General features: G+C 40.3%; 2 protein-coding genes and 1 pseudogene across 2 annotated transcripts; 1 reads left to right on the forward strand and 2 right to left on the reverse strand.

Annotated features, from left to right (window-relative positions):
* Positions 1 to 5,034: 5,034 nt before the first annotated feature.
* Positions 5,035 to 10,473, reverse strand: LOC145465573 (sulfotransferase 1C4-like; annotated as a pseudogene).
* Positions 10,474 to 10,883: 410 nt separating this feature from the next.
* LOC145465554 (sulfotransferase 1B1-like) lies at positions 10,884 to 15,858 on the reverse strand. Its single transcript, XM_081449331.1, has 4 exons — positions 15,571 to 15,858; positions 12,968 to 13,303; positions 12,662 to 12,756; positions 10,884 to 12,181 (listed from the first exon to the last, which is right to left on the reverse strand). Exons 1-4 carry the CDS (start codon positions 15,749 to 15,751, stop codon positions 11,903 to 11,905), a joined length of 891 nt encoding a protein of 296 aa, XP_081305457.1. The 5' UTR covers positions 15,752 to 15,858; the 3' UTR covers positions 10,884 to 11,902.
* Positions 15,859 to 16,005: 147 nt separating this feature from the next.
* LOC145465556 (sulfotransferase 1B1-like) lies at positions 16,006 to 22,120 on the forward strand. Its single transcript, XM_081449332.1, has 4 exons — positions 16,006 to 16,337; positions 17,937 to 18,278; positions 20,078 to 20,172; positions 20,742 to 22,120. Exons 1-4 carry the CDS (start codon positions 16,157 to 16,159, stop codon positions 21,021 to 21,023), a joined length of 900 nt encoding a protein of 299 aa, XP_081305458.1. The 5' UTR covers positions 16,006 to 16,156; the 3' UTR covers positions 21,024 to 22,120.
* The last annotated feature ends 780 nt before the right edge of the window (positions 22,121 to 22,900 follow it).

Consider the following 22,900-nt stretch of genomic DNA (forward strand, 5'->3'; position numbering starts at 1 on the left):
TACACTATCGGCCATTATAGTTCGCCGCTAAATTTTCTCCGATTCTTATTGGTTTAAATTGATCACGTGACGCGATAGTGTTCATCAGCGGAGAGACACTACCAGCCCATAGTGCCCGTCCGAGGAAAATACCCGGTTGGATAGTACTCGTCAGTGAAAATGTTTCTGTAAACATGCGGGCTTCTAGAAAATAAACAACTGAAATTGTAATAAGTAGGATTTGTTCTGTTTTCTTTTTCAAATTTTACATTTGGCTTTTACGACTTTCATCCAAAAAAATTTGAAAATAATTCAATATGAGTTTTGAATTGGCGCGCAGAAGAAAATTTAGTGGTGAACAAGAAAGACAATAGAGTGTTTATGTCTCGGAACTATCGGCCTGATAGTTTCCCCTTGGAAATTTGAGGTTCTTAAAACTAGCATATTTGCCCTCAAAGCTTCGCTTCTCGGGCAGATATTTGTTATAAGAACATCAAATTTCCGCGGGGCAACTATCAGCCGATAGTTCCTTGACAGAAACACTAGTAGAATTCTACTAGTATACTAATGCAAACGCTGTAATCTGATTGGCTAAGCCATTGAACACCATCAGCCATTAGTGTGCAGTGGCTGAAGGTCGTCTTGGAAATGGCGACATTTTTTTCGTTTTTCCAAAGTTTTGGAGGAAAATTTTGATGCAAATGGATAATTAAATTCCTGAGAAGTAAAAATGAAGGACATTTTCGGTTTCTTGACTTTTAAAAAAGTTGAAATTATTGAAAAAACTGATGCGCGCGCGCACACAACTTCAATTTTAAATGACAATTCAATCCGAACGACCTTTTTCAGGCGCAACGTTTAATAATACGTCAAGAAATAATTGAAAACCGCTATTTGAAGTAATTTCTAATAAGAATTCTACTAAAACAATTAGATTATTCGCCCTCGATTTCTATGGGGTTATAATCTAATTGTTAAATGTAAACCAAGAGAAGCCCGAGTACACACAGTTATGCGTTTAGTTAAAAAAAAAAAAAATTCAAAATGCTTGCGTAGAAATGCTTTTGATCTTGGCCATTATGACGTCACTTGTGAGCTGGCCCGTGAAGTTTCAATGGCCTCTAAAAAATGACACCGGAAAAGTTTTTCATCCAATGATTGCTCAAAGAATTTGAAAGAAAGCGATCAACAGACCACAGGAATAAGATAACCTGTTAATATTATGTCCAAAAATACTATGGTTTTCAAAACCTAGACGTCCGAAGGCACAAAAACATGCAAAATTTCGAGATCGCTCAGTTGAAAACGCAATTGAAAAGTGAAGTTTTGTGTCCGTTTCTTGGGCGATATCTGGAGAACCCAACAATGAACGACACGAACACAAAACTGATATGATCTTGATATGGTTTAAAACGTTTGAATGGTGATGAAAACGAATCATTTAACATATGCATAAAAATGATCAGTGGGTTTAAACCCATTATTTTGTAGACGATAGCATGGAGGACCTGATCAATACTCGAAACCCTCGAAATACAAGAAAGTATTAGATGGAAAATGCTCCCTTAAGAAGACATTTGAACTATCAAGTCATCTGCTTGATTGGAAAGTAGATAATGTACCAAGGAATTATTTTTCTGCGCTAAGTTATCTGTAATAGACCGAAGGACGACCAGGATAAAACTAAAAGACCTTTACTCAGTCAAATCTACATCGCAACTGACTGCGAATATTTAAGTAGGTTGAACTAGCGGGAGCGGGTCTGTAGAGAACACACGTGCTGCTAAGTTATACAACGTAACGCATATTGCCTCCTTTTTATAAATGAAAAATAAAATAAAATTTACAAACTAACACACAAGCTGACTTATACACAATATGAATTAACCATGCGTTAATGAAGTAAATACACGAGCTCTACAACGTTTTAGGAGTCATTAGAACAGCTTATGGCTTAGTCAAAACAAAGTCACTTAAGTGCTTTGGTGGCCGTCGTTGACGCTCAGATCGTCTTAGCACTGGCTTGGAGAGGGACTCTGCTGCAGTTGAAGCAACTTCCGGCCTACTCATAGGCGCATTTTCATGACTTAACGCAGGTGGATTCACATTTCCGGGAACGGTGATCGGCAACTCAGTTGTGTCCGCTAGAGGCAGCTTGGGTGGAGACTCTGCTGCGGTTGGAGCAACTCCCGGCCTACTCACAGGCGCATTTTCTTGACTTAACGCAGGTGGATTTAAATCTCCGGGAACGGTGGTCGGCAACTCAGTTGTATCTGCAGGAGGCAGCTTGGGTGGAGACTGTGTTGCAGTTGGAGCAACGTCCAGCCTACTCACAGGTGCATTTTCCTGACTTGACGCAGGTAGATTTACATCTCCGGGAACGGTAGTCGGCAACTCAGTTGTGTCCGCTGCGAGAGGCAGTTTGGGTGGAGCCTCTGCTGCAGTTGAAGCAACTTTGGGCTTACTCACAGGCGCATTTTCTTGACTTGACACAGGTGGATTTACTTCTTCGGGAACGGTGGTCAGCAACTCAATTGTATCTGCGCGAGACGACGTCATTTTCGAAACTTTTGTACATTTGCGCGCTTCGTTCGCCGTGACGTAATAATGGCCATGATCATCTGGACAACCAATCTGACGTGTTCACCGCTGTCCCTCCTGTGGCGGACTAAGATTTACACTCGAACGACTCGAGCGTCTCAGGTGAACAATTTTTAGAAGATTACACGTAGTCTTCACTCATACATTTTTTTCGGTTTTAATCGAGGACAACTTTAATTATTTAGCAACGCTGGTTACGCCGCAAAATTGCGTTAAAATGGTTAGAAACCTTACTTTTGGTCTACTTTTGCATCAGACCAAATAAAGGAAGAGAGCAACAATTTTTTTTGTTCGTTTTTTTTTTCGCAACTCTTGAGCAACTTTCGTTACAAAAAGCAACTTTTGACTTTTTTTAAGCAACTTCTCGGGAAATCTCGAGGAACTTGTGGAAAGCCCTACCTTTAACTAACTAATTACAGGCAGGTCGGAAACAAGGTATTGATTTAAGGGTTAGCTTAAATAGGGGAATACCCCCGGGGGGGGGGGGAGGGGAGGGGTTAATGATCTCACCTTTTCATGACTGCAACTAGATGAGCCATTTTTACCTAATTCAAGAAACATTCTATCCTCTGGTTTGGTGTTTGTTGCCTTCGGTAAAGAACGCTAACGCTTTAACACACTAACAACAAGCATCTAAATTGTTTCGGTAAGATTAGCAACATTGACAAATGCATATTAGCAACCATATTTGTTTTCACGTGACGATGAAACTGAGCATGGGTTTTTGGAGGTGGACTACCATGCAACAGACACTAAGATAGCAAATAACGCCTGGTTTGAATTTGATATGATAAATTTTTCCGTGGAGGCTATCGTGAACATGGTCGACTTGAAAGTTTCTTTGCAAAGTTGCGTGTTCTTTGATCCACTTCCACTCAATTTTGCCTTCGCTTCAATCTCAAATCTAATTGAGTTGAATGTTATGCAAGATTCAAAGGAAGACCTCAAAAAGCACTTGCATGAATTTGAGCGACGACTGTTTCTTATTAATAAGAACATCATGTTAAATTGCAGTGCATTATTAGTCCAAGTAATGTATGTTCTAATATTAGATCAGTTTTTAACAGTTAACTGAATGATATAAATGCTTACTATAAATCTACGATAAAATTCGCTATACATTCGTGTTCCAGAGCAACAGAATTAATATGATCTAAGAGAACAGGATATCATGATCTCTCGTCCAGAATTAACCATCTTTGTAAACATCCTGACTATATTTGTACTGCTATATTTGTAAACATCTACAATATCTCAAAATCAAGCTCTAATCCACTTCCTTTTAATTTTGCCAACACTTTATTTCCAAATCTCTCATTCACTTTTGGTTTATATCGAGAAACTTGCAGCATTTCTCTTCATTCCACTGAAAGTGCACCGTTCAGCGATGCGACTGTTGAGATCATCTGAAAGCGGCTTGTTACAATTGAGCAGGTTGGTGATCATTCGGACATGGGAAAGCAGATCCTAGGAGAGGCAGTAGTAGACTTATTTTTGAGGTTACAGTTAAGTTTCCAGTTCATTTAGCAAGACATGTTTTTCACAGACTTCAATCACTTGTATCTGAGGCTTGGTGAGATCCTGATTTAAAAGATTTTCTGATAGTCTTTCAAATGTATTCCATTTACTAGGAATGTCTTAATTCTGGCATGATGCCTGGAACGTTCAAAGACCGTCCGAGGATGGCCGGCCCTGTGTTTTGTGTCAGAGTCTCGTCGCTGATCTCGCTCTTCGCTGATCCCGCTCGTCGCCCGACCGCTTTTTTTGATCGTCCCGGCACTGGCCGAGAGCCTGGAACAGGCTAGTGATGCACGGGCTTTCGTGCAAAGATGCATAATCGAAACACGTAAGAAGTATAACTAGAATCAAGCAAAATCACGCAGCTCGAACGACTAGCGAATCACGTGATCATAAAGACGACGCCTTGCGGGAGAAACCAAACTAGTGGCTTCTGCGACAACTAGACAGTTCGGCTAAGTGTACCTCTGCAGTAGCCTGAATTGTCGGTTTTCTCCCGCCCTCAGCCTAATCCCAGGACGAGGATTAGGCCGGGGGCGAGAGGTGACCGACATTTCAGGCTACCTCTGTAGTAATTATCGAAACAAATTACCTTTTAAATGATTCATTATTCGACCAGTCCAGCGACTAGGTCCGCGTTGCAAAGTATGTTGCATGAAGCAGTAACATGACAACTCCACTCCACCCAGCCTGGGCTATTGCTCAGAATCCCGGGTTTTTGCACAGTTACATGGTCACGTATTACAGTACTGAAGCCCATTAACAGTCCTTTACCACACTTCAGGAATTCAATAGATGTGTTCGCGATATATACCGTAAACCTTTTCGATATTTATATTAATTAACAATTATTCACCACTGTTCACTGAGCCTGAGGCGAATAATCGTTTTAGTATAATTTTCAGAAGTGAATATCAAGGGCTACAAATAGTTTGACTTGAAGCAGAATTAATCTCACTTTATACCTTAAAATGTAGGGAATAATATTACTTTTTTGGTCAAATTCCTAAATATTCTTACACCATGTTCGTAAAAGGTATGCAAGGATGTAAATGTAAATATGCAATTTGTTTACCCACGGAGCACCATAAGGAGTTCACAAGAACTCGTTCAGAGATGCACGTGCATTCCAGGATCGAATTGGAATTTGAAAATGTTGGTTTTTGAGGTGAGGTGAAAACCGGAGTAGCCGAAGAAAAACCTCTCGGAGCAGAGTAGAGAACCAACAACAAACTCAACCCACGTGCGATGCCGGGTCCGGGAATCGAACCCGGGACACATCTGGTGGGAGGCAAGCGCTCTCACGACTGCACCATGCCTGTTCAGAAACACTTAGCTTGATAAATGTCTTCTGTATATGCTATATATCTGCTTTCGACGCTTTCGACTGTCGCTTGTCTTGGTAAATGTCTACTATATCTCAAAATCAAACTCTAATCCAGTTCCCTTTAATTTTGCTAACACTTCTTTCTCAAATCTCTCATTCAGGTCTGGAGTGAAGTAATTCTTCCAGTCTCCAACCACGCCCTTCCGAAGCAGTGATGTTTCGCCCTCATGGCCCTTTATCGAGTAACTTGCAGCATTTTTCTTCATTCCACTAAAAGTGCACTGTTCAGCAATTAGACTGATGAAATTATCCGACAGCGGCTTGTTGATGAAATTGGAAATCATTCGAACATGAGAAAAGAAATTCACTGGTTAATTAAATAACTATATAATAAAATAGCAATAATAATATTTAGCATAACAGTCGGTGCAAGACATATATTGTAAATACTACTGAAAACTGAAAACATGTTAAAAATCCCAACTGGGTAACATTGGAGGCTGGCTAATTGGTATTTACAAGACGTGGAAGAGTTGAATTTGGGACCACCGAACAGAGATCCATCTAGTGGCAGGGAGAAGAATTTGAACCCAGGAACTTCGGATTACAAACCCAGTGTTACTAGCCGCCATATCCGGGGCCACATCCCAGCAAAGATGATATTCACATGAAGCATCGAGTGATTTTTACGATCAAAGTGGCATATATATTTCATCAGTAGTCATCTAAGTGGAATGCCGATTCTATGTGTGATTTGGCTTTTTTTATAAGACATGATAGGGTCATGTTTGAATTTTGTTATTCTTTCAAAGTGTAAACAACTAACTGGCAATGGCATTCATTTCGGCTATTTTTTACAACACTAAAATGTAATATGTTGAATGCCAAACCTTTTTTAAGTCTTCGTATTTAAGAAACAAGGCATTGGGATCATCCTTGTGCCTTCACCAGTCCAGAACATGGTCACACCACGGATTCAAACCCACTGAGATTCAATAGAGAAACGATTAAAGAAAGCGGAGTCATCATCAAGTAATATAAGTTTTCAAAAATTACAGCCTACAGTTGTCTTAATAACTGAGTATTTCTGGATTTCTTCACAAAGCCAGTGAGAGTCATAGCCTGTGAGACAGTATTCCCTTCTTTTTCTGCTCGGCGAGAGTTGAGCAGAAAGGGAAGGCAATCTCTGTTTGGCAGGATAAGAGATCAAGTATGCCATGCAATAAAATAAATGTGTCTAATTGTTGCGCGTTGAAAAACTCATGATCAATAAAATGGCTGAAGTACTTAGGGCACCAGTTACCGATAAAAATCTGTTTTCCATCTACGTTGCATGATTAGTTACAACATTGATTTGAGACGTCAGCTCCGATCTGCTAACTAAATATGCACTGTGTAGTGGATTGGTATTTTAACCGGACGGACTTTGCTTTTTAGACTTTTTAGCAATCTCTTTCCCAGTATCCGCGATCCTTTTGGTTAGTGCAAATGTAGCAAGGGACCGCGTTGCCTCATTGTTTGGCCGGTACCGGTAAGATTCGAGAGGTCTGGTAGAAATCAGAAGGTGAGCCAGCGTTAGTTCCAGCAGTTACTCTCTCTACGCATGTTCAGAAACTGTTATTGATCGTTTGAGCATATGCGCCCAAACAAACCGGAACAGTATTTTCTGGTTCCGGTTTTTTATTTCGTCAAGAACGTCGTGTGTTCGGTCACCGCTGGCCAAAAATTCGCGGGCACCGGAGACGAGTTTGGGTTTTTAGACTCTTAGAACTGAACGCGCTAACAAACCCACCACTGCCTTCTATAAATAACTTGGCAAAAAATTCCCATGGCCCATTATATCCATTTCCGAATTTCTTCAAGCTTGTCACGTACTTGAAAAATGATACCGCGACATCTTTCGGATTCCTAGCAACGTAAATTATATTTACACTTGCCGTCTTCACTCGCGCTTTTAGGAACAACATTGTAGGGTAGATGAGTCTTTAAAATGCGCGGACTTGACAGAGTGTTGATATCAGGATGTGAACATCTTGTAACGGTTGCAAATTCAAGATACGGAACTCGTTCAAAAATTGGTTTGCCCTTGACTTGTCCTTCATTCAAGATCTGCCAGACAATTTCTTGAACCCAAGTTGTCCCTGAATGAGGTGATCATCACAAATTAATGCTAATAACGTCAGCAAGTAAAGCTACATAAGTAACAAAACTCATGTTTAATAACTACAGTTATGACTGTTTGCCTGTTGAAGAAATGTCCCTAAAAAATAATTGTTTTAAAGAAAAACACTTGTTTGTCCACCACCAATTTGGCCGCGAAGAGAATGGGCTGGAATCTACTATATTTCTTGTATGGGTAGACTAGTGGACAGGCTCGATTTCCAGCCGTTTTGTGAGCCCGCGTTCCTTGCCTCTAGCCGTTCACGGCGGGAGGAGGATACAACCGCACTCCCAAAACGGCTGGAAATCGAGCCTGCCGTACCTAGTGGATGGAACAATATGACGCTCGGGTGTCGCGAAATACTTATACTTTTATACTCCACGATTTCCGAGTTCTCTTTGGCCCCCCGTGCCACAACGAGTCTACGTGCAGAGCCATTCATATGAAGATGTGTTCCGCCTACAGGTTCATTTTCATGCAAATCAAACTCATCTTCATATGAAGACAGTTTTGAAACAGAGACTCAACTGAAAGTATCTCGGAAATGGGCTATTTTCACGACGTACGCTACGGTTTTTTTTTTGTACGCTTTTTTGTCCGGGCATACGCTATGGAAGCCTGAGAATAACAGCACCCGTTCCGCCTTCTAGTGGAACCCTCAGGGGTTCAGAAGAAGAGGTCGCCCAAAGCAATCCTGTAGGCGAAGTGTGCAAGATTAGCTCGCCAAGAAGAATATCGCTTGGATAGAGGCAAAGAGAACTGCCAAAAATATTGTCAGGTGGAGGTCCATGGTTGACGCCCTATGCTCCCCATTAGGAGCGAAGATGGCCTAATGTAATTTAATGTAATGTCGTTGAAATGGAGCTTCTGTATATTGGTTTTGTGTAGTTAACAGAGATCAGAATCGGCGTAGAAAATCAATAGATACCGAGGGGTGATTATTTCATTGCAAAACAGCTGCGAATCAAAGCAGGAATTTACTCTCGCAATCTGGAGTGAAAAACAGAGTCAAGTCTTACGGTACTTTTCTCACTGGTACATCAATTTACCACAGTAAATTAAAACCAAAAAATAAAACACAAAATTTCACTTGACTAGAGTTTGACGCGTGCTACGTTAAATATTAACCTTAATATTAACTCGGAGGTGATTAGCAAGTACTGTTCACCTTCGAACAGCCTGCGCGAGAGATTTTAAAATTTCCGACCGCTTGTCACACATAGAATAACGTTTTGGCCCGCTAATTATTCAGCTTGTGTGGTATATACTAAAACAATTATTCACCTCAGTGTCGGTGAAAGTCAGATGGATATTTACCTCTACTTCGGTGAATAATTGTTAACTATTGAATCATCGACTCATGACTGATGGCTGATGACACCTGACTCATGACTGATAGCCGTATAACACCTGACTCGTGACTGATAATTATAACTGATGACGCCGCGGGGTGTAGCAACCATGCATGCACACGCGTACATACCTCGGATATCCAAAAAAAACCATCATTTTATGTAGATCTGAGTTACTGAAGAGGATCAAGACGAAATCTAGACAGATAAAGCTTTAATGTATAACGACGTTTCGGTTGTTCAGCCTTCCTCAGGTTAAAATCATACTATTTACAAAAATGAAAAAAATGCAGCCGTGAAAAACTTACAAGAAGCGAACTTATTGATTTGAAAACTAGTCCTAGGATATGAAAATAAAAGTTACGTGAAAAACATACAGATTAATATGTAGCAGATGTGTGGAAAATTTTACATTGCGCTGCATATATTATTATTTTATATACATATAAATTATTTTTGGATATTTTTGTAAAGAAATGACATTGTGTTCAAGGATCTTAGGGTGACAAAAATGTGGTTCCAAGCAACTACCGCTGCTCAAGCATTTTACCGATTTTAAGCCAAAGAGAGTAGTATGAGGTATGCGTTAAATTGTCCCCTCTCCCCTTTGGTGTTTACTTTTAACCTGATCAGGTCACTTAAAACCTCAAGTGTATAATTGTTTTATATTTTGAACAGCAGGCGGAAGAAGTACTTTAACTTTTTTTTGACTAATTGTCTGCAGTTCATGACCCTTATCCTCTTTTTCATCGAAACACATATAGTTTTCCACTAGACTGACGATAATTTTTATTGTTTTTTTTTCAAAACTCACCTGACTTGGGATATGTTGCCACGAAAACGTCATCCGGTCTCGTCTGAAAATTCGTGATAAAGTCGCACAATAACTTTGGATGGGCCGGGAGTGTAATACGCAGGCATTTTCAAACCCAAAACGTCAACGAATTTTTCAGACGTCCATTCACCTTCTATTACTTGAAAGATTGGAAAACTCGCCATAATTGCTGCAATTAAGTAGATATACTACACTCGAAACTTAGCACAGCATTACTCACATAACTACACGGTGTGTAAATTTTTAAATGGAGGGTGCTCAGTCATGCACGTGGTTCAGCAGTAGTGCAAATTCACTGGAGCAAAAGAAAGTGTCTACATAAGAAAAGAATTCACTTCCCACAGGATTGGTTTGGAAAGCCACTGATGACCGACGTTTCACTACACGCCTGCTGTGACGTCATATGAAAATATTCTACGTTTCTGATTGTTCAATTATTGACGACTTTGAACCTGAAACATATATGGGCCGTAGGTCTTCTAAGACGCGATAGGCTGTTCATTTTGGCCGTGTATTTTGTTGGTTGGTAATTACCTTATCGTGACATGGATACGATATTCCGTATTTTAGCATATTGTTTTACGTCACGGGTTGTGCATGTGACGTTGACCAATCTGCAAATAATAAACAATTATTGAATAAGGTTTTTGTGATATCCAGAATAATAAAGGTCGAAGCCGAAGGCTGAGGCTGATAAACCTCACCGAGACCTTGATTATTCTGGATATCACAAAAACCGGATCTAATAACTGTTTTATTATACATTGAACGAAAAAAAAATGGAAATCATGTTTTTGTTTCTTCACCAAAGGCAAGCAACACAAAACGCAGAATACCCTTAGAAATCATGCACCGCGGTCATACATGGCATGATTACCCGTGACCTTGAGTGTCCTTGACATGATTATTGTATAATCTGCAGCTAGATGACGTCACATGCGCTGATTTCGAAAATTCACTGTAAGCTTTCGGCCAATCAGAAAAGAAATGGAGAGTTCAATGTATAATAATACTAATTCTATTTAAAGTTTCATCTGCTGAGGTCATTACCATGTGCATTTAGTGGACAATAGGCGATTTGGATGACGGCGTCATTTGACAACAACTACCAGAATACTTCGCTTTTTCTGTTTCTTATGCTAATAAGGGAAATTGTTATTTAAACCCTTCTGGGTCTTAAACTAGTGAAATTATCGTTAAATTATAATGAAAAAAAGAAATGATTTCTGGTAATTGTAGTCAAAAGACGCTATCATGCAAATCTCTATCCGCCTTCGTGCTGGTTGCTCTATTTTGCTTTCTGCTACACCGTGCTGACGAGTCGCAGACCCAACCAGGTCGAAACAGCTCTCCACGGTTGCATTTTGGCTTTCAGTGTGGACCCTCTCTCCTGTTGTTGTTGTGGTCAGGTTTCGAGCTTCTACGTAGTATCAGCTTTGCTTAGTTGTGATTCTCTTTACCTCAGGCAACGCCTTACCCGGTTGGTAGAGCTTGCCGTGTCCCGCGAGAAAAATAAATGTTGTTCTTTATGTGTAAATAAAATCCTTCAAGTTTGTTCGATCAAGATGGCCTTATTCGTTTTTTGCTTGCAAGGAAAAAGAACTTGGACAATGTATATTTAGCCATCTAACCACACTGTTGGTTGACAAGCCAAGTTTGACTTCAAGCGATGAGATAAGCAGGCTCGCCGAAAATTTAATTTGTAGGCTTCAGTCTCGAGGCAAAAACAGGATAACTCAAGGAAACCGTGAAAAAACCGTTATTTATATATTAGGTCCGGCTGAATAATGGAATTTCTGGTCATTTAGTTTGAATTCCAGTGATTCATTTGCCAAGTTTTAATCTAGAATATTTTCGATATATTTGTCACAACCACTAACTAGTCAGACAGAAAATAGAATCATCACTAACATGAATTTTATTAGCATTAGGCAATTAGCAAGCAGAGTCTTAGTCTGAGACGTTAGATGTTAATTGGCGGGGGAAATGTTTCCTTTCTCCTGCTATTTTTTCTATATATCTTCTCTTTGCCTGTTATTATTTGTTATCTACAATATAGCAAATTCCTTCAAAATTATTTGAGTTAGATTAGTAGCGTTTCGACAGTTCCCTGTCTTGGTAAATGTGCATTATATTTCAAAATCAAACTCTAATCCACTTCCTTTCAATTTGTCCAACACTTCTTTCTCAAATCGCTCATTCAGCTCTGGAGTGAAGTAATTCTTCCAGTCTCCGACCACGCCCTTCCGAAGCATCGAAGACTCCCCATCTTTGGTTGGTATTGAGTAACTTGCAGCATTTTTCTTCATTCCACTGAATGTGCACTGCTCAGCAATGCGACGGATGAGATCATCTGACAGCGGCTTGTTAAGGAAGTTGGCGATCATTCGGACTTGGGAAAGAAGATCCTAGAGGAGAGAAAATAATTACATTTCCATTCTGCGCCAGTTCGTTAAAGGACATTTTACTCAATTCGTTTTACGTGATGGCGAAATGATATGAATTTTGTCGCTTGAATGGGAAGAACATTACCCTGTATCGACCCAAGCTACCAAACATGAGGGTGACTCCATTATTCCAAGGTGCTATTAAATAGCAATATTAAAACATTTAATAAGGTTTGATTTTTTGGGCGTTTTGTTCACTCTTTTCTTAAAATGTAAGGCAGGGTGGCTCCGAGGATGGTTGACTCTTGGAAAACACCAACAGTCGCATTTGAACACTAGTATGGGATATGTAACAGCATTAAAATACAGGTAGCACAGGCCAACAGCTCGAAACACGCACAAGCTAGAGGAAAACGCAAAAGGCGTGCCCAAATGCATTTTCCCACTGCCCCAAGAGTCTGGAGCGGACCAAAATACAGGTCTTACTTCTAGTCAACAAACCTTTTGCAAATCTTCGTATTTAAGAAACAAGACATTTGGATCATCTTTGTGCTTCCACCAGTCTAGAACATGGTCATTCCAGTGGCTCCAAACCACTTCATGTAACAAAGAGATCAGTTCAGAACCAGACATAAAAGTTTAAAATAAAAGTTCTCAGGATAATTGACATTTCAAAACATCAATACAGTTATCTTCATAATGCCAGTTCCTGGAAAATTTCAGAAGGAGGGAGACTGGAGCGAGCAGGTTTGGGGGTGGGGGCAAAAGAATGCAAGTTAAAAAAAACGGATTTGAAAACTTTCTCACCATTTCCTTCTACAAACAGCTTGGCGTAAAATTCCCATGGCCCGTTGTATCTCTTCATACTGGTCACGAACTGAAAAAATGATACAGCAACATCCTTTGGATTCCGAGCGAGGTAGATATATTTACACTTGCTGTCTTTGTTTGTACCTTTAGGAATAATATTGTAATGAAGATGGGTCTTTAAAATTCGTGGACTTGGCAGAGTGTTGATGTCAAGATGGGAAGACCTTGGATGGGTTGCCCGTTCTAAGAATGGTACTCGCTCTCTAGCATGGGTACTTTTGACTTCTCCTTCATTCAAGATCTGCCAGACAATTTCTTGAATCCAAGTTGTTCCTGAATAAGATGGTGTTAAATTACTTTTATTATAAAACAGACAATTGTGGTTTTGAAATCAAACTAACGATTGAAGTCGGTGATCGATAGGCTTTGGTAGATTGCGCTAGCATAATTTTTAGCATAATTTAGAAAAACGAGCATAATTTAAAGCTTTTATTTCAGTTTAGCACTGCTAGCATAATCCGAGCTTTTATGCCTTGAAAACAAAAAAAAACCCATCATAGTTCTAGAATAATTCAGTTTGTACTTTACTTCTGTATTGTTATTGGAAAATATCGAGGTCTGGAAGACTCTAGCTAGGTCACCCCGTACATATCTGAGAGGCTGAGACTCTCCTCAGACCACCACGCTTATGGCTCGGCGGCTCGGCCCCTCAGGCCTTAGATCAAAGATGGCGTCGTCTTCGAGTACAGAGAGATTAACAACATGCATAGTTGTCTTTATACTAAACTGAGGGCTTTGCCTGGATGGCGTCTAAAACAAGTATATAAAAGTAACTTTCTGACCCGGATTCAGAACCCAGAAATGGTTGATTTGGATATCATTTGGCTTTTCGAGGTGCGCACATGCGTATTTGCCATGCTGAAGACTGTAAGACTGGAAGGTGGACTGTCTGAATGTTCATTAAAGTCAAAATTGATAGAGTTAAGCTACTGGCGATCTTTATTTTCCTTAAAATCCAAGTAGCATAACTTCGGTGACAGAGAGCATAATTTTCAGAAAGTAGCATAATTTTGGCATAATTTCTAAAAAATATGAGCACTGCTAAAAGCATAATAAGCTTTTTTTTCGAGCACAATCTACCAAAGCCTAGTGATCGAGCTACAAATCTAAGCCGAATCAGAGAGACCCTGGGAACGAATTACTGAAAATGACTGCACCGGGTGTGTGTTATGCGCAAGATATGTGCTGTACTAGGCACATTCCAAGTCGCATCCATTTAACTCATGTCAACTAGATTGTGAACAGGCTTCTTATCGGGGGAAAGGACGAAAAAGAAAACAAAAACAAAAATAAAAACAAAGAAACAAAACAAAACAAAACGACGAGTTAGAATTGCGATTAAAAAAAAAAAAAAAAACTTAATGGTGCGGCCGGCCGATTGTATTACGACCTTTTTTTCCCGGCGCGTGGCGTGGCAGGCGTTTGCATAGACCTGTTGAGAGGCTAATGCGTGAAATGGGAGGCGCGCTTTACCTAAGGAAGACCGTTATGTCTAAAGTCCCGTCCAAACGATCGGAACATTTCAACGCAACATATCGCAACATTGTTGGGCGCACCATGTTGCGTGCGTTTGGCCACCCTGTTGCGAGTTGTTGCGAAGTGTTGCGACATGTTGGGTGTTGTTGGCTCAAATTTGAAACTGGTCAAATTTTTCTTACAACATTTGTCGATGTTGCATGAGGTTGTAGTCGTTTGGCCAGGCTCGTACAACAATGCTGCACCTGGGCATGCGCACTAGCTCGATTTTCAATTTCCGACATGTCGCAACACGTCGCAACAGGGTGGCCAAACGCGCTCAACATGTTACGCCCAACAATGTTGCGATATGTTTTGCTGAAATGTTGCGATCGTTTGGCCGGAGCTTGCAAATGCTGGGCCAACGATGTTGCAATATGTTGTGATAATATGTTGCGATCGTTTGGCCGGAGCTTAACTGTTGCATTTTAGATCCTGAATTTTCACGGATAAGCTGTTTGAGCAAGTTCCTTCCGACAGGTGGACTCCCTAATATTTTCGGATATCAATAGTTCTGTGACGTACTTAATTTTTTTTTTTGTCTCTAAATTACTTGTAGTCTTTCACCGTACGCTTTTCAGTCAATAACAAATGAAAAAATAATCCCCTGTTGTTGTAGCCTTCTTCGGGCTCGTCACGAAATCGAAATCTTTAGCACGACGTCCTTCTGCTGTAACACAACATGGCCGTTGCATGTACAACACCAAAGACACGAACAAGCACACGTCGCTTTTCACCAGGAATATAGAGCTACGCTACATTCTATTAGCCAAAATACTCACTAAACCAGGAAAACTCTAAGGGAAAGACAGCGTTTTCTGATTGTTAGATATGCTAGTAATCTTAGCCGATGATATCTGTTTGTTCTGATCGGGTAAAAAGGTCGCTCTTTCGGGCTTTAACATAGCAGTTGTGGAAGACTATCGGAGCCACTTGTGATCACTTGTTTATGCAATCTATCTCTGATATTATTTTGTACAAAACACGGTGTTTCGAATTTTAATGCTTACTGGGTCTGAACTCACCTGACTTGGGATATGTGACCACGAAGACATCGTCAGATCTCGTCTGAAAATTCGTGATAAAGTCACAAAGCAACCGAGGATCGGAAGTGAAATGTGCAGGCATTTTCAAACCCAAAATATCGATGAATTTTTCAGATGACCATTCACCTTCTGTTACTTGAAAGACAGGAAAACTCGCCATGATTGCTGCAGTGCAAACACAATATGTCGCTTAACATGGGCGAGTCACGTAACTCTACAGCACTTCGGATGGGTTCACGCAACTCTGCTCTGACCTGTTAGTTGCGCAATGAGTGAAAAGGCTCGAGTCACTCTTTGGTGATCATATTTATGTTAAATTATTATTACTTTAAATACTAATGATGTATATATCGGTAACTGACCAAGTGTGAGGTGAAGATGGCTGGATATTGGCCAGTTCTTTTTATGCGTGTTTACGGACCGAGCCTGGAGACCGAGACGGTCAAGTCACCCAAGTCACGCAATCATTCCTCCTCGTTGGGAAGGAGTGCGGGACGAGCCCAAACAATGTCTGCGCAGGGGGTTCTGCTAATGTATGTGCTAGCGTGATTCAGCACAAATAATCATGGCGACTTTTCCTGTCTTTCAAGTGACAGAAGGCGAATGGACATCTGCAAAGTTCATTGACATTTTGGGTTTGAAAATTCCTCCCAGTTTAACTTCCGATCCCCAGTTGCTTTGCGACTTTATCACGGATTTCCAGACGAGACCGGATGACGTTTTCGTGGTCACATATCCCAAGTCTGGTGAGGCAGTAACATGTTATTAAAAGTTTAAGGGGTATAAACGGTCTAAAGGTTATTGTCCAGTGGACATGATATGTCAGGGACCACTAGTGCTAAATTGAGACTTACCCTTGTAAACGTCTGCGAAAGAACAAAGTTAACGGCGGCCGGTTGTCAATTGCTTTATCACTAAGTTACTAACTTACCAAACAATCGTAACCACTCAATAAATAGAGTCAATAATTTCGCATATGAGAGATAATTGATCTAAAAACAACTTCGCGAAGATTTAGGTCTCTGAGGGTTTTTGTACGCGCATTACTTGAAGAAATACCCCACAGATATTTATGAAAAGGCTTTGTACGATCAAGATACTTGTTGGTGATACTCGGAGTAGCACCTGCATATCGGCAACATGCATATAAGGTGGCCGTAACGCAATAGAAACATCCGTCATTTAGTTTTGCTGTTAAAACAAAACGTTATTATTTTAGAGCTCCGACACATTGAAATTAATACTTCATCTAATGCAAGGCTGTTCAATCAGCAAAACTTTGACGATATGCCATCTTTTGAACTACGCGACAGCCCTCTCGGGCTGCCATTCCATGTCACGCAACGCAAAAGCTTGGAAATTTAAATGTACTTTATAAAACACGAAGAACCTTTCGAATTGCAACTTTGTAAAGCGTCAAGTTTTTAGAGGGTCTTATATCTGGTGAGGCTAAAACGTAACATCAGAAGCAAAGGTAATTTTAAATTTTGGAACATAAGCACGCCACAAGAAAAGCGGTAATTGAATCGAATTGGCGCTGTTAGTTAGCCTCCAATTTTCCTTATTTTTACCATGTACCTGATGTACTCCGATGTACTGTGCAGCGTCATTCTTTTTGAGCCGTTTTTGGTCTCAGTGAAACAGGGCATAGATTTGACTTTTGGTTTAAAACAGAGTAGAATTTGCACTCTAAATCGGATCGGATTGGACATAATCGAAGTCCTTCTCGTCTGTTTACAGATGGAAGGCGTTTCAGATTAGCATGTACTGCGCATGTACTGTGCATGTACAGTGAAACCTGTATTTAGCGGACACCCTTGGGACCCTCATTAGTGTCCGCTTAATACAGGGTGTCCGCCAACTTCGTTCCCAGGGTCTCTCATCTTACCGCCCCCTCCTCGCTCGCTCCAGGGGTGGTAAGATGAGAGACCCTGGGAACGAGGTTGGGTGTCCGCTCAAAACAGGTTCTAATAAGTTGTGCAATAATAGTTAATTATTAACTCTTTTGTAACACGCCTACCTGGGTTAACTTTCCTCTTTGGTAACCCTCCCTCCTTGTAAACAGGCCCTTAGAGACCTATACTAATTTTAGAGGTCTGAACAAAAAGGCTATCGAGTGTATCGAGAGTAACAAGGAAAATAATAATTTTAAATAATTAGCACGAAATCAACATCGGGAGAGGACACCCGCGGACGAAGTTAATCAGAAAACCTTTTTTTTTTCAGGCTTTATGTTCAAAACTGCTAAAGTTGTGTACATAACTTCGATGATCATTTGTGTCTTTACAATTTTAGAATTGTTCGTTAATTTCATTACATACTAAATTTAACATCATTTCATTCAGGGACAACTTGGGTTCAAGAAATTGTCTGGCAGATTTTCAACGACGGGCAAGTCACAAGTGACCATATTTTGCAAAGAGTTCCATTCCTAGAAACAGCAACCAGTGCAAGATTTCCCCAACCAAACTACAACACTTTGCCAAGTCCCCGCATCGTGAAGACTCATCTTCCCTACAATCTTGTTCCTAAAAGTGCAAACGAGGACAGCAAGTGTAAATATATTTACATTGCTCGCAATCCTAAAGATGTCGCAGTCTCATTTTTTAAATTCGCGACAAGCGTTTTTGGACATGAATTTAATGGGCCGTGGGAGTTTTATGCCAGGTTATTTGTTGAAGGAAATGGTAAGTAAGGTTTGCTATTAAACTAATTGAGCCTTAAAATAGAAAACTTGATGCTGCCCCGTAAATTCCTCTTACTTACCGTAGTGTACAATTCTTGTATTGGTTGACAGAAATGGGTAGCATATCAAGCTAGCATTTTAATTGGCTGTACAACTCCTTTTTCCTCACATGATTCGACTGCCCCCCTTCGGTTAAAGTTCAGGGCTTGCATATTTCTCAGACATTCTTTCTTTTTTACCTTGGAAAATTCGTACATCTGCTGACCAGTACATAAGGGTTCCGCGTCGCTTGCACACAGAGCCTTACTGAACTTAAAGTTATTCGTGATGTTGAAGATGCTGAGGTGCAGGTGGAAGGATTTCATCTCCGTGTGATTTGTTTTTTAATGGCAATGTTTGTCATTTGTTCTTTGAGGCCAGTACTCAGTATCTCATCGCAGAAATACTCCACATGAGTACATTTTAGGACGAAAGTCTTAATAGAGGATTCAGCTTCAATAATACAGGCTCGACTGTACACTAATTGTACTCAACTCTCGAAAAAGTAGACGTTGATAATCACAAATTGATGAGTTGCATAAATTTGCGATTGATTAAAACCTTGATTGAAATTTTTCGACGGGAAACGGATAGAACAGTTGAGGAGAATTCGAACGCTTCGTTTCGCTATAACTACGGCAAAAGTAAAAGGTAAATTCTGCATACGAGCCAAGTGGCTCATCAGGCCGGAGCTTATCCCGGTTTCTGTAGCATGAAGCGACTAGGAGTATTGCTATTACCCCCTGGAGGAGATGGTAGTTCATCGCAGGGTTATCCCCATCATTTAATTCGCCGGTACCCGTTTATACACCTAAGTGGAGAGAGGCGCTTTGAGAGTAAAGCGTCTTGCCTAAGAACACAACGCAATGTCTCCGGCCAGAGCTCGATCCGGCGACAAGCGCACTAACCATGAGGCCACCACGCCTTCCACAAATTACGGTACTACAAATTAAATGTGGACATGGCTTACTAATATGAACAAATCTGTTAATGAGAAGAAGAAGAAGAACAAAAGAAACTGCACTTACTCTTACTGGCAATGGATCCCACAAGAGGAGACAATGCAGGGGTATTATTACTTGGTCACGTGTCCAAGTACTAACCCTGTCCGACAGGGTTCAGCTTTGGTGATCGGGCAAGTTTTAAGAAGCAGTACTTTACCTGTGGTAACACTGTGATGACTTCGTGAATGCTTTCCACCGCGTCACATCTCTTTATGTGTTCTGTCACCTTTGCTTTTTGCACTATTTCTTAACAATGCCAGTAAGTTCTAACTATGCACTGTTCTCCTCTCTAGCTCGATGTAGAAATGGTGTATTACCTGTGGATTAAAACCTGCCACTGTTTACAAACGATCTATGCTCCAAGTTCAGTAATCGACATCCACTTTGATCATTTTTCATTGAGAGCTGAGGTCAAACGCACTGAAATCCGAGAACTAAAAATGCCCAGCGGCTTTATCAGTCTATGGACTATTGGCAACCTCGCGTTCTTCTCAGAGCGGTTAAAACCGCGAGAAACCATGTTCCGGACCATTTTGGAAGTTTCTTGAAGGATGTACTTGTGTACTCTGACTTAACTGATGTTAACATATTTACACTTATTTTTTAATGAAAAAAGAAACAATCCAGGAATATATAGTCAAGGCAGCATGCAGAAAAATAATTACAATAGCCAGTGCAATGAACATATGCTTTGAGAGGTTTCATGTTTGATTTCTGCATTACCTTGGTTCTGAATCAATCTTTTTGTTTCATACAGTAAGTTGGAACCTATGGACTGACCATGTTCTGGGATGGTGGAAGCACAAAGATGATTCAAATGTCTTGTTTCTTAAATATGAAGATTTACAAAAGGTTTGTTATATGAGACCTGTATTTTCTTGGCCTGTTGCAGGCTAATAATAGTTAACGGCAGAGGCATATCACCTAGGTGATATGCTTTTGTTAACGGTAATAGTACCGTTTATAATACATTTCAAGACTTAAGCTGTCCTTTGATCCAACCCTTATCACATTTATGAGAGACTTCAAACCCATAAATGGTTTATTAATCTATTGCCACTTTTTGACACCTTCCGAGAAATAAACATGCTATACAGCTTTCAAAAGAACAAACTGCTTCTAGGTTCGGAATTTCAATTGCATGCATTTACCATAAAACTTGGATCGTAAGAATCGCATGTGACTTCGTCTTTCTTCGAATATCTTAGATGGGATGTGTTTCCTCTTTCTTAGGATCTGGCGTCCAGTCATTTGGCAGTCACTATACTATTCCAAGATGAATATGTTAGTATTTTTTGGTCAGAATTTCTGAAGCAACGGACAATCAGCGTGCCTAGGCTAGTTGTCACGAGAAATATAGCTTTGACAAATGGAACTTCGATATAAGCTGAAAAATATAATAATAATTATCTCTCCTTTAGGATCTACTTTCTCACGTCCAAATGATCGCCGACTTCCTTAACAAGCCGCTATCAGATGATCTCATCAGTCGCATTGCTGAACAGTGTACGTTCAGTGGAATGAAGAAAAATGCTGCAAGTTACCAAGTTAAGAAAGCTGCTGAGGGCGAAATATCGCTGCTTCGGAAGGGCGCGGTCGGAGACTGGAAGAATTACTTCACTCCAGAACTGAATGAGAGATTTGACAAGGAAGTGTTGGCAAAATTGAAAGGAAGGGGATTAGAGTTTGATTTTGAGATATAGCAGAAGGAACGGTGAAAATCGGATTTGTAGTTAGTTTAGTTTATTTGACAATTTATCAAAGTCAAATAAAAGTTATAAGATAAAATGACTGCAGGAGCCTATGGGCTCCTGATAACTGTTAGGAATATGATCTGAGGGAACCGACATTTTAAAACTACCAACATCACAACAACATCAAGGTCAACATCACAACCTACGGAATGGAATCGTAGCGTTACCTAGCACCGAAACTGTGGAACCTGCTACCAGAGTCATACAGAACTATCAGAACTTTTAAAGCCTTTAAAAACAGTGCAAGGAAAATTGACCTTTTGGGCCTCTTATGGTGGCTCTAAACAGGTTCGTTATAACCACTCTTTATCACTTGATGCTACAATCATGGTATCAAAAACTGCCCAATCATTGGTGAACAACTTGTTATCATTTTCGTGACACAATAGGTTACCATAGCAACAGTATGACCTCCTAAAAACACCCTTAATTACAGCTTTAGGGGCTTATAATTCAAAAACGGCACGGTGAATTATATATATATATATATCAAATTTTGATAACCATGATAAGACGCAGTTTTTGGCAAAGGTTAAAAAAAATTCTATTGGTGGGGTTCAGAGCCACCTTAAATTTTCGAAAATTTAGGGAATTTTCAGGGAATCAGAGAGACCCTGGGAACGAATTACTGAAAATGAACGCACCGGGTGTGTGTTATGTGCAACATACGTGCTGTAATGTACACATTCCAAGTCGCATCCATTTAACTCATGTCAACTAGATTGTAAACAGGCTTCTTGTCGGGAGAAAGGGTGAAAAAAAAAAAAAAAATACAAAACGGAAAGTTAAAATTGCGATCAAAAAAACTTTATGGTGTTCTTTCACCGTACGCTTTTCAGTCAATAACGAATAAAAATAATAACCTGTTGTTATAGCCTTCTTCGGGCTCGTCACGAAATCGAGATCTTTAGCACGACCTCCTTCTGCAGTAACACAACATGGCCGTTCCATGCACAACACCAAAGACACGAACAAACGCACGCCGCGTTTCACCAGGAGTATATAGCTACGCTACATTCAATTTGCCAAAATACTCACTAAGCCAGGAACACTCTGAGGGAAAGACAGCGTTTTCTGACTGTTAGATATGCTGATCGGGTAAAAAGGTCGCTCTTTCGGGGATTTAAAGGAGCTACGTCACGGTTTGCGCTTGTTGAAAAGTTTAGCCTCAATTTTTCAGATTCGTCGTTTACAATCCGTGTCAGTCTTCTCGATCCTTAGCCATCCTTGTTCCTTTATGGTTTATCATTATGTCTTTGGTGTTTTTCTATCTTATTAAACTGTTATTTTCAGGTTTCCTATCATTTAAAGGTAATTTTGTATGTGGGCAAAATAACTCAAAATACCGTGACTGAGCCCCTTTAACATGGCAGCTGTGGAAGACTATCGCAGCCACTCGTAATCACTTGTTTATGCAAGGCTATCTCTGATACTACAAAACACGATGTTTTGAATTTTAATGCTTACTGGGTCTGAACTCACCTGACTTGGGATATGTGACCACGAAGATATCGTCTGGTCTCGTCTGAAAATTCGTGATAAAGTCGCAAAGCAACTGGGGATCGGAAATGAAATGTGCAGGCACTTTCAAACCCAAAATATCAATGAATATTTCAGATGACCATTCACCTTCTGTTACTTGAAAGACAGGAAAACTCGCCATGATTGCTGCAAGAAGCTAATAAGTACAAACACAATATGTCGCTAATATGGGCAAAGTCACGTAACTTAACAGCACGTGGGTGGGTTTCTGTTCTGTGAATCACGCAACTCTACTCTGACCTGGTTGCCCAATGAGTGATCAGGCTCGAGTCACTCTTTGGTGA

The sequence above is a fragment of the Orbicella franksi genome, chromosome 13 (genome assembly GCF_964199315.1).
Source record: "Orbicella franksi chromosome 13, jaOrbFran1.1, whole genome shotgun sequence".
Taxonomy (NCBI): Eukaryota; Metazoa; Cnidaria; class Anthozoa; order Scleractinia; family Merulinidae; genus Orbicella; species Orbicella franksi.

Coding starts and splice junctions, on each gene's coding strand:
- LOC145465554 (XM_081449331.1), bottom strand. CDS start 15,751: ATGGCGAGTTTTCCTGTCTTTCAAGTAACAGAAGGTGAATGGTCATCT. Junction 13,304..15,570: donor GGTCACATATCCCAAGTCAG/GTGAGTTCAGAC, acceptor CATCTTATTCAG/GAACAACTTGGATTCAAGAA. Junction 12,757..12,967: donor GCTGTTTGTAGAAGGAAATG/GTGAGAAAGTTT, acceptor TGTTACATGAAG/TGGTTTGGAGCCACTGGAAT.
- LOC145465556 (XM_081449332.1), top strand. CDS start 16,157: ATGGCGACTTTTCCTGTCTTTCAAGTGACAGAAGGCGAATGGACATCT. Junction 16,338..17,936: donor GGTCACATATCCCAAGTCTG/GTGAGGCAGTAA, acceptor CATTTCATTCAG/GGACAACTTGGGTTCAAGAA. Junction 20,173..20,741: donor AATATGAAGATTTACAAAAG/GTTTGTTATATG, acceptor TCTCTCCTTTAG/GATCTACTTTCTCACGTCCA.